Source organism: Streptopelia decaocto (genome assembly GCF_964273445.1).
Source record: "Streptopelia decaocto genome assembly, chromosome: 15".
Taxonomy (NCBI): domain Eukaryota; kingdom Metazoa; phylum Chordata; class Aves; order Columbiformes; family Columbidae; genus Streptopelia; species Streptopelia decaocto.
The window spans coordinates 12,177,806-12,189,302 of NC_138670.1; the positions used below are offsets into that span (position 1 = coordinate 12,177,806).

General features: G+C 47.3%; 1 protein-coding gene across 4 annotated transcripts in view; it reads left to right on the top strand.

The window, feature by feature from the left end:
- Positions 1-10,842, top strand: part of RNFT2 (ring finger protein, transmembrane 2) — a 29,614-nt gene extending 18,772 nt beyond the window's left edge. For all 4 annotated transcript variants that reach the window (XM_082066274.1, XM_082066272.1, XM_082066275.1 and 1 more), the window contains exons 8-11: positions 1,079-1,228; positions 6,197-6,262; positions 7,678-7,779; positions 9,532-10,842. In XM_082066274.1, the coding sequence (XP_081922400.1) occupies positions 1,079-1,228; positions 6,197-6,262; positions 7,678-7,779; positions 9,532-9,666 (453 nt within the window). In that variant the 3' untranslated portion in view covers positions 9,667-10,842. The remainder of the gene's footprint in view (positions 1-1,078; positions 1,229-6,196; positions 6,263-7,677; positions 7,780-9,531) is intronic.
- Positions 10,843-11,497: the final 655 nt, after the last annotated feature.

The following is an 11,497-nucleotide window of genomic DNA, read 5'->3' on the forward strand; positions in this document are numbered from 1 at the left end:
CTGAGTGCCCTGTCACCAGGGTGGGACAGAACATAAACAGGTCCTCATTAAGACTGAGGGGCCCTAAATCAGCCTTATTTAGCCAGCTTCTCAGCCCTAGTCTTACTTTAAAATAGAAATTACATGATAAGATAAGAAAAATCCCTTTCAGTTGTTGCACAGTTGTAGTAGCCCAGGAGGGAGTCTGTTACCTTGGAGGTATCCTTCAAGGAAGGAAATCTTGCTCTAATAACTGGAGTACACACCAGAAGGGCAAGGACAGCTTTAGTGAAGGTTTACAAAGGATGTTGCCCATTCTTCAAATCTCTTTTGAGAGAGAAGTGTTTCAACGAGCATACTTTCACCATTTTCTTCCTTAAAATCCTGGGGAACATTTGGTATCTCTGAGTTCAAAAATGCTTTGAGGGTTTGTTTTTGTGGTGGGTTTGTTTTTGTTGTTGGTTGGTTTGGTTTTGGTTTTTGTGGTGGTGTTGTTTTCCCCAGAGTCATTTTTTTCTGTGTACTGTACAAAATCCAACATACCCAAGTGGAACGGGAAGGATACTGGAAAACTGGTAATTATTTTGATTCTTTAGGATCGTCTAGAAAGTTGTTAGGATGACTGATCTCACCTTACATTTAAATCTTTATACCTTCAGAAGGAGGTATAGGATCAAAGAGGCTTGCCTTTCGTTCTTTTTCTCATTATTAATAGTATCTACAGTTTACATCATTTTCAGCCCTGTAAATCTTAACTTCTGCTGCCAACATTCCATAGCATTGCACAGATATGCAGTAAGGTGCATATCCATAACCTGCTCTGAAAGTTTAAGATTCAAAAGTGTAGAATAGCTGTATAAATGACAGAGCAAGAGGAACACTAAGAAACAATTAAGTGATAGCTGTCCTCTCTAGGCACTGACTTGAATCGCTGCAGAGAATGCTGCACCTCATGGGTACTGGTCTTTTCACCATTTAACAGAGAGCATGGGTGGTCAGTGAACAAAAGTCCCATACATTTCAAGCCATGTACCTGTTAAGGGCTTTTCTTTTGGCTCCCTGATAGTAATAAGGTATCACTTGTTTGCCTGTTTTCCAGGGAAAGTTTTACCTGGTTATTGAGGAGCTGAGCCAGCTGTTCCGCTCCCTCGTCCCCATCCAGCTGTGGTACAAATACATCATGGGAGATGATCCATCTAGCAGCTACTTCCTGGGTGGGATCCTGATCATCCTGTACAGCCTCTGCAAGGCAAGTACCACCTCATTAATAACCTTTCTGGGAGCTGTAGCAAGAGCAGAGAAAGCAGCACAGCTGAGGGAACAAAGACACCTTTTGATTGTTGCTGTCACTACCCAGGAACAGAAGCTGCAGCAGCTGGGGACAAAATGTGCTTTAGTTGCCAAAGCATTTTGCTTCGCCAGTGTGTGGGCATTGGTGAGCTTGAGGAAGATCTGTGACTGCTCATGTAGTGTTGCATCAGGCTGATGAGGTCATTGCTGCTTTCTAATACTTTTCATTAAAGGCTGGAGGAGAACGGGAGTGGAGTCTTGGGGAAACAGTACTGGAAGAGAAATCAGCTATCCCCAGGCTTCTAGAGGCAATACCAAAAGGAAGGTTGCAAACAGTTAAATGTTTCTCTCTAAGCCTTCCTCTGCCTTTCAAGGCACTCACAGCACTGAGTGCAGCAGGGTGAGAGAGAGAATCATCCAAGTCCTGCCGAAATAAAGTTCATACTGGTCCCACTTTGGTTCCTGGTCTGGCTGATAGAAGCCCAGGATCTCAGCGATAGACAAGAGTAATTAATGTTTCCTTAAAAATAAGAATGCTAAGAGCACAAAGTCTGCCTGTACAATTGTAAATGAATAAGTGTGACTTATTTAGAAGAGTCCTAAGTCTGAGGTCTAGAAATAGTCTTATTTCTAATTGTGTGTTGAACCCTGCCAAGGGACAGGGCAGTAGCTGAAGCAAACAGTGATATACCTGTGTTATCCCTCCCTCTGAGAAAGGCCAAGTGGGTCAGGCTTGCTGCAGCCCTGGTACTTGTTTCTGCCTACAGAAAAGGGACTATAGCTTTTCAGACTGAAGAACAGAGAAGAGAGAATATATCTGAGCTGAAAACAGCTCAAAGGTGCTAATGGATTGCTGGGCAATACACAATAATGCTATAGCTCTTATGTGATACATGGCTGCAGTTGCAGCTACATCTTGTATAGGAATGGGGCAACACAACCCCTGCTGTCAAGGAATTTAGAGTTTTTGTAGTTAGGACAGGCAGAGGAGGTCATGGGAAGTGACTTGGTCACAGCAGGTCTGATCACACCAGAAACAGAGCAAACAGTGCCAGAATAGAAGACACATGAGACCAGCGTAGCTCCCTGCACACCCACATGTTCTGTTAGCTGCATGTTTCCTGCTCTTTGCTCTGTGAGAGGCTTGTTGCCCCTTTCAAACATGTTGCTGTCTGGATCCCCTCTAGACAACAGCATCCAACCCTTCTGTGCCCTTCTGTCTTGTGAGGTCAGGTATACAAATCACAATTACAATAACAGATTTCAGGTGATCTTTCTGGTATCCCTTCTTGCAAAAGTTACTTATCACCTGCAGTTCCACATGCCACTTCTTATATCTGGAGAAATCGTAGTGTGAAGAAGCACTGGGGTCCACCTGCTCCTTGGAGAAAGGAAAGCCAAGCACAAAACCACAGCTGGCAGAGCAAGGGCCTCACCAGCCAGGGCCCAGCCCCACAGCACCCAGATGAGGGAACAGGGCAGGCCTGGGGCGATAACCAGGTTCAAAGAGTCCAGGTGTTCAGGTAGCACAATAGGTCCAAGATAAAACCCAAACATCAATCCACAGGTCATGATGGGGTCTGATGGAAACAGCTGGGGTCAGATACAGTCCAGGAATTGCAGCACAAAGCCACAGTGGTGAAACAGGCTAAAGGATACTCTTTGTGGGGGATGTTCAGAGCAGTAGGATCTTTAGCAAGGCACAGCCATAACTTAGCTTAAAAGTAGCACTTGCACAGCTCACATACAAGCTGAGGCCTTCAAGGCTGAGTTTAAGTAGAGCCCCTGGCTCATGGGCAGGGATTGTGGGTGGAGACCCCAGGTGAGGCTTGTCGGCACCTGAAGGCCTATTAGGCCATGGCACATGGGTGCAACTAGTTCTTTCTGAGTTCGCCTGGTATTTGTTTATTATGAAGCCTTTGTAGATTGTGTTGTGATAGTCTGCATTGGAAAAGCAGCCTGATTTTGAAAAGTTCTGCTGATCTGATAGTTGGAAGCTCCATGAGGAGAAAATTACAGCTATTTACTGGCCTTGGCTGTAACTTAGGACTAGGACTGTGGGGCACACTTGTATGAAAGTGCCTTGGCTACAGCCTGTGCCTCTAAGGTATGTGTTTCTTCCTTTAATTCATCTATTTTATCAGTGGTTTAAATGGATGGATAGGCCAGCTGAAGGGTGGTGGCTCTGGGAACATATCCCAGGTCACTGTGTGGCAGCTACTTAGTGTCACAGATGTGTCCAGGCTGGCATTAGACCTCTGCACAGTAAAGACTTTACCTGGAAGCAAAGGAAAAGAGGGAGCACACTCTTCTAATACAGATCACAACATACTAAGTGTGTGCATCCCATTTACAATCACAAGGGTTGCAGGTCTAATTCCTTGCCTGAGACACTGAAAATATACCCAAAGGAGTCCACATTAGCAAAGCCACAAACCACATTAGAAAAACCACAGAAGCCAATTTGGCACTCAGACCTTCTGTGCTCCTGGCAAAAATCCAGGGCTCAGCCAGGGCCACGTCCCCTTCGCCTACACAAAGGGCAGGCTCAACTTCAGTGCAGCTGGTGGGAGCTGTCGTGGTGTCTCTCTCTGGCATGTGTGAACACAAACCTCTGATTTTGGCAAAGAAATCCCAAATGTTCATCATTAAGGGCATCCAGGTTGTACTTTTTTTCCCTATCCCGCACATAACTGCTCACTGTGAACGCAATTGTTGCAATCCTATTGCTAGCAGGATGACTGATGCAACATAGACTTTGGTGTGGCGGGTGGTAAATTGATCTTAAAGAGACAACTGAAACGTGAATCTTTTGGGGGTATAGGAAACTCCGGAGGAAAAAAATCAAAGTGGGGAAATAGATGGAGATAAAAGGGGACATCAGAGCCAGAGCAAAGGCACTAGAAGTCATGCTATAAGCAAAGCAACCAGAAAAAGCTGTGAACTGGACTGTAGGAAAGAGCTGATCCCTGTCCTTGTTAGAAGATAAAAAGTCTGTAGCAGTCGGCAGCTTCGAGTGCTGGTTGCTGACTGAAAGCATTACTGGTAGGACCCCGAGAGCCTTTTTACGTGCTGACTGGAAGCATTATTGGTGCCTTCATTTGATTCCACATCTATTGCACGATGATCTCATTGGCATTCCCTGCAGTGAGCCCACTTAATCATGCTAACCAAAAAAAAAAATAGAAAGCCAGCTCCAGGCATTGTGGTGCCTTTGTACTGCTGGTCCAGTGCAGTTCTGCATATTCTGCATCACACCTTCCTCTGCCCTCGCTCGGGTTAGAAATGAAAAGGTCCTGCTATGTCATCTGGCCCTTCTCCCAACTGATGCAGGGCTGTTCTTTGCACAATCATTTCTTCATATCTTGTCTAGTTCATAGTGTCTTTGTCCCTGTGTCCTGCCAGACAGGGAAGATGAAGGTGGCATTCCAGATTAGGTTTGTCAAGCTGTTTTCCTTTTTATTAGTACTGTGTCTTCACTTTAAGAATGCTGAGTGTGTTCAGCCCTTTGATATTTGTAGGCAGTTTATCATCTTTTCCCCTCGCTTTTGTACTGCTCAGCCAAGCTGTAAATATTTATATCTTTCAGTCTCTTTTCAGAAATCAGTTTCTGCCGGCTCATTTTCTGCTCTTCTCTGAACTGCTTTTAGTCTTTAATGAGGAGCCCTGAATGAGCACGGCTCTGCAAGTGCAGTTACATCACATTTACTGGGCAATGGAGGAAGCGGGAGAGAAAAGGACCTGGTGGTGCCCCTGCTGTTGTCCATCCTGGGGTGGATTAGAAGGGGGTGGTCAGTAGGTCAGAGAGGTTCTCCTGCCCCTCTGCTCTGCCCTGGGGAGACCACACCTGGAATATTGTGTCCAGTTGTGGCCCCTCAGTTCCAGCAGGACAGGGAACTGCTGGAGAGAGTCCAGCGCAACCACCAAGATGCTGAAGGGAGTGGAGCATCTCCCGTGTGAGGAAAGGCTGAGGGAGCTGGGGCTCTGGAGCTGGACAAGAGGACACTGAGGGGGGACTCATTCCTGGGGATCAGTGTGGAAAGGGGGAGTGTCAGGAGGATGGAGCCAGGCTCTTCTGGGTGACAACCAGCGACAGGACAAGGGGCAATGGGTGCAAACTGGAACACAGGAGGTTCCACTTGAATATGAGAAGAAACTTGTTCGCGGTGAGGGTGGCAGAGCCTGGCCCAGGCTGCCCAGGGAGGTTGTGGAGTCTCCTTCTGTGCAGACATTCCAACCCGCCTGGACACCTTCCTGTGTAACCTCATCTGGGTGTTCCTGCTCCATGGGGGGATTGCACTGGATGAGCTTTCCAGGTCCCTTCCAATCCCTGACATTCTGGGATTCTGTGATCCTTGGGTGTCTGCAAAGTACGGAGGTGCTGGAAACTCGCTCCCTTCCTGGTGTTTGAAATTTCTCACTCTTTAGGCGGATGGGAACAACTCCATCCTGCTCCTCATTCCTCAGACTGTTCTTCTCTTGGCAGCATTTAATCACTGCACTCTGCTAAATTGCTCTGCAGCATGACAAGCAATTTCCACTTCTTTCATAATATCACCTGGGTGTTAAAATGCCAAGCAGTGTGGTAGAGCCATGGGTCCATTCAGCCCTTTCCTACCTACCGGGGTTGGGCAGTTTACTCTGCCGCAATCTCCTCATGTCTGCACCTCTTTCTCTCCTGAATTGCCCCTGATCACAGTCCATTGCTACCAGAGCTTTTCTGGTTACCCTTCTGTACTGTCAATTCTCATCAATTACATATTTCGTGATCACTATGAAATCTTTTTTGGCACCATTGTTTCTTAGAATTTTTGTTCCCTCCAAGTATCCATTTGGAGAAACTGTGCCGCATGTTTCCTGTGTTTCTGGACTGTACACACACAGACGCTGTCTGAAAGTCATCTAAAATGGAATGTCTTTATTGCAGTCTTTTGACATCTGCGGTCGTGTGGGAAGTGTCCGGAAGGCACTGAAGGTCCTTTGCACCCCACAGGTAGGTAGTCACATGTATTAGACCAGTTTCATAGGTGAAATCTTGTTATTATTGAATGATGGAGTTGACAATTACTCAGTGTGTCAGGTCTGTAGAATAAAATTTGTTGTCCTGTGTCTGGATAAGCTGGTGTCTCTTGTCAGGGATGTTAGGAACATTTTCTCATAGCTGGTCTGGCCTGTTTTGTCTAATTGGAAGCCCCGTGTAATAAGTATTAATCCATGGAGGCCCAAACCGCAAGAAGCTGACAAAACTTTGTAGTGCAGAGTGTGAGAAAGACTTTGAATAGGGATATGTAGAGCCTGCTGTGCAGTGACGTTAAAACAGATCCCACATTTGTGGTGGTTTAACTGCAGCTGGCAACTAACCCCACACAGCCACTCATTCACCACCCCCCGCTGGGATGGGGGAGAGAATCAGCAGAGAAAAAGTGAGAAAACTCGTAGGTTGGGATAAAGACAGTTTAATAGGTAAAGCAAAAGCCCTGCATTGATGTCATACTGTGCAGGGTATCCCCTGGTCGGCTGGGGTCAGCTGTCCCCACTGTGTCCCCTCCCAGCTCCTCGTGCACCCCCAGCCCACTTGCTGGTGGGGTGAGGAGCAGAAAAGGCCTTGACTGTGTAAGTGCCGCTCAGCAATAATGAAAACATCCCTGAATTATCAGCTGTTTGCAGCACAAACCCAACCCACAGCCCTGTACTGGCTGCTGTGGAGAAAACTGCCTCTGCCCCAGCCAAACCCAGCACACGAGAGCTGCCCCAGGCACAGCATTATGCGGTCCTGATATTTAGATCTGCTGCAGTGAAATACTGCAACTTGTATTTTAAAATGGTCAAACCAAGGACTGTAGAGCAAAGGAACATAACATCATAGAAGTTTGTTAGAGCTCGCCTTGCTTATTCTGTGGGCTTGGGCTGGTCATTTTTCCTCAGTGTGTTTCCATTTCCCCTATTACTGTTACAACAGGAGAAGCAACATTTACCTTCCACGTATTTAAAAAGTAGAGAAGCCTGTGGGTTCAGCTGCTGTTATTCTTTCTTCTATTGTCTAACTTGCTAATAATAATACCTCCCGCTATCTAAACACCTCTGCAAATGATGCTGAATTAATCCTTTCAGCTCCCTGTTGAGCTCATTAAATTTCATTATCATTGCTCCGCAAGTGGAGGCACTAAAAGATGGAGTCAGCTCGGGGGGAAAACAAAACAGAGACCACAGAGCTCCAGACTCCCTGTGTTGTGTGTGCTGGTGCCCAAAGCTCCCTTCCCCATACACAGCGACATGACACCGGTGTCTCTCCCAGGCCGTGCAGGGAATCTGGGTGTGAAAAACAATGTCTGTGTGGATGCTTAGCCACAAACCAGGTTATCTTCAAACTCTTGGACACTGGGGTTTTTTTGCATCTCTCCCTGACAGACCTACGGAGTTCGTGCCACCAGCCAGCAGTGCAGCGAGGCAGGTGACATCTGTGCCATTTGCCAAGCAGAATTCAAGGAACCTTTGATCCTTATGTGCCAGGTAAGACCCCGAACTTCCCCTGTCAGGCTCCCCCGTTGGCATTCCTGTGGTTTATTTCTGCAGCTGGGGAGAGGCACAGGTAGCTTGAGAACTTCTACAATTATTTGCTTGGTCTTGATCGAGTGAATATTTATTGCCAGAGATGCACGAGAGCTGGGCCACTCGTGCACCTGATGAGTGAGATGGAAAAGAGCAGCCCTGTGGTCCAGGGCCTGCAGTTGGCAGTCCAGACCTTGGATCTAGAGCGCAAGACATTTTTATCTGACCCTTGGGGAGACTGGCTGGTCAACAGGCCAACCAAATTACGATCAGAGGGGCACAGATCCAGCCTGGGCCCGATAGGATGCATGAGGACTGATGCAGCACCGTGTAATTACAGTCTGGCCTCTGAACGCCTGGCCAGGAATAAAAGTAGTTCTGCCTGTAGAAGTTGGGCGCTGCTGCCAGCACCTGGGAATTGTTTTGTTTCTCATTTGGTAAACACTGGCAAAACCTAGAGCTTAAGAACGGCATCCTCAGAGTAATGCAGCAGTCATAGAATCATAGAATCATTTCAGGTGGAAGAGACCCTCAGGATCATCGAGTCCTAACCTGGTGCTGGTAAAACCCGGCAAACACACCGCGCTGCCCTGGGTTCTGTTGATGTACCAGAGGGCAGCTGAAGGTATCGCAAGGTGATGCTTCCCCAAGATTTTCTCTTCAGTTGCTTCTGACCCGGTCACACTTGGTCTATTGGAAGCTGAAATTTTCCATCCCAGAGCCTGTCTCTGGCTGATGTGTGGGAGCCTGCAGGAAAAGCTCAGGCAGAATGATTCAGCTTTTTCTGGGGATGGAATTGGTGGGATATCTGCTCTCTTGTGATATCGGCATAGAGCTCAAAAGCCTTTTTCTGGAGAGCTTTAACATTCTTATGCTTTGTAACAAGGTTATCAAATTAAAGCAAGTAGGTCACGTGTGCATCAAAAGTGCTGTTCCTCTGAACATCTGTGCAGATGTTACCAAGCTGTAAGCCCCAGAGAAACTATCTTTGTATGTGCTTATCAGAGTCGAGATTTTGAGGAGTAACATTTCTGTTGATTCCACATGTTGAGCACGTCTCAGCTTCTTACAGCTTCTAATTCTCCCTTCTTGCCGTATTGCCTAGGAGTTGAACTCAGTCATCTTTATGGGTTCCTTCCAACTCAGGACATTCTATGATTCTATTCCTACTCTTCCAGTCTGGGGTGGATGGGTCGTGTGCTGGACAGTCATCCCTCCTCATCTCTGTTAGTAGCTCTCTGTAGAAATGAGAGGAGATAAGGGATTAGAACTGACACTTATAGAGAAGGGAAAAGTGCGACTGCAAAGCTTCTGACTAGGAGTGGGTGATGTTAGCAGAAAAAAAACAAATGCAATAAGGAATAGGGGAAAGAAAAGGGGTTGTTTGGGCTAAGACCTGTAAAATAACCCAGGGAATTGAGGATGGGAACAGGATAGGCAAAAACCCTCTGAGCTGCTTTGTCAGCCCAAGTGTTGTCGGCCTTTTTAATGTTTCTTTCTACAGCTATATTAAGAAACGATGTAATATATCATTAGCTTTGGCAGACTGACGTACTAGTAATGCTGGGATTTATTTTTCGTACCATGTGAATGCTGCTGATCAGCTGCATTGTCCGCCTGAACTGGAATCCTTCCTTGCTCCCATCGCTGTCCTACAGAGTATGCACATGTAGGGACAGACCGGACCTTGACGATGCCCTTTTGTCCCCGCAGCATGTGTTCTGTGAAGAATGCCTCTGCCTCTGGTTCGACAGGGAGAAGACCTGTCCTCTTTGTCGCTCTGTCACAGTAGAAACCCTGCGATGCTGGAAAGACGGCACCACCTCTGCTCATTTCCAGGTGTATTAAACCCAGTATCTACGGACAAATGGAATAACACGTGCAAAGAGAAGGAAAAGCTGGAAGACCTGGTGATCCCACACCCCTATTTAGTTGCCTGTGGGTCTGTTTTCCAATAGCCAACATAATAATTTTGACTAATCGGAAACTTTATCCTCAAAGGCGAGGGAGATGTTTTACGTTATGGCAAACTCCGTGGCTAAATTACAGCCAAGGTTTTTTCTTGGTTGTAAACTGCCTGGGATGTTTCCTTTTTTTTCTGTCCTTTTAGTATAGATAAAGATTGTGTGTATAAGGAAAGCATACTGTGAATTGCATGTGTATAACCTGGTATACTGGAAAAATCTGTCCCCTCTGGCTCAGAACATTGATTTTTCACATTAAATAGCGCTAACTTCCCTGAATCTGTAACTCCAGAGTATCACACTGTTGTTCTTCCAAAACACTGTTTCAGAACCACCAAATTTTCTTTGGGGTCAGAGAAATGTCACTTCTCAGCAGCCATGTTTTTGCAGTTGATTCCACAAATTGCAAATGTTGTTATCATGACAAAATCTCAAGGAACTTGGGAAAGACCGTGCTAGTGAAGCTGGAAATGACGCTTGCTTTTCTCAGGAAGGTTTGTGCTCTTTAACTTTCATGCTCAGCCTTTCTGATTTCCTAGCGTATGGAGAGAACAGAGAGAGGCAAGTAGAGACTGAAGTCCAGTTGGGTTTGACTAGGTGGAAAGTTGAGATCCTAACCAAGAGAACGTCGCCAATTCAGGTATCTCTGCAACATGTGCAGCCACTTCAGACAAGGTGTCCTGGCTTTGAAAACCGGTACTGCTCAGCATCCAGAACCTGCCTGGGTCCAAAAGCAAACAAAATGTGCTCACACAGCACAGAACCCATAGAGCACAGCTGGTACCAGCAATGTAGGGACATCCAGACACAGGCTCCCCCCGCAGAGCCTGGGTTTAGTCAGATTGATGAGTTCAAGGGCAGAATTACAGAGGCAGCTGCATTGCTTCTGGAGCCAGCCTGGCTTACACCCGGGCTGGATAATCCACCTGTGGTGGTGGAGGCATGATGGTAACACCTTCACTTCGGAAAAAGCTCTTCAAGGAGATACCTCGGACTGTTAACAGAATTAACACAGAGTCCCAGAATGTCAGGGGTTGGAAGGGACCTGGAAAGCTCATCCAGTGCAATCCCCCCATGGAGCAGGAGCACCCAGATGAGGTTACACAGGAAGGTGTCCAGGCGGGTTGGAATGTCTGCACAGAAGGAGACTCCACAACCCCCCTGGGCAGCCTGGGCCAGGCTCTGACACCCTCACCGCGAACAAGTTTCTTCTCAGATTTAAGTGGAACCTCCTGTGTTCCAGTTTGCATCCATTGGCCCTTGTCCTGTCACTGGTTGTCACCAGAAGAGCCTGGCTCCATCCTCCTGACACTCCCCCTTTCCATATTGATCCCCAGGAATGAGTCCCCCCTCAGTGTCCTCTTGTCCAGCTCCAGAGCCCCAGCTCCCTCAGCCTTTCCTCACACGGGAGATGCTCCACTCCCTTCAGCATCTTGGTGGCTGCACTGGACTCTCTCCAGCAGTTCCCTGTCCTGCTGGAACTGAGGGGCCACAACTGGACACAATATTGCAGGTGTGGTCTCCCCAGGGCAGAGCAGAGGGGCAGGAGAACCTCTCTGACCTACTGACCACCCCCTTCTAACCCACCCCAGGTACCATTGGCTTCCTGGCCACAAGGGCCCAGTGCTGGCTCATGGTCACCCTGCTGTCCCCAGGACCCCCAGGTCCCTTTCCCCTACACTGCTCTGCAACAGGTCGTTCCCCAACTTATACTG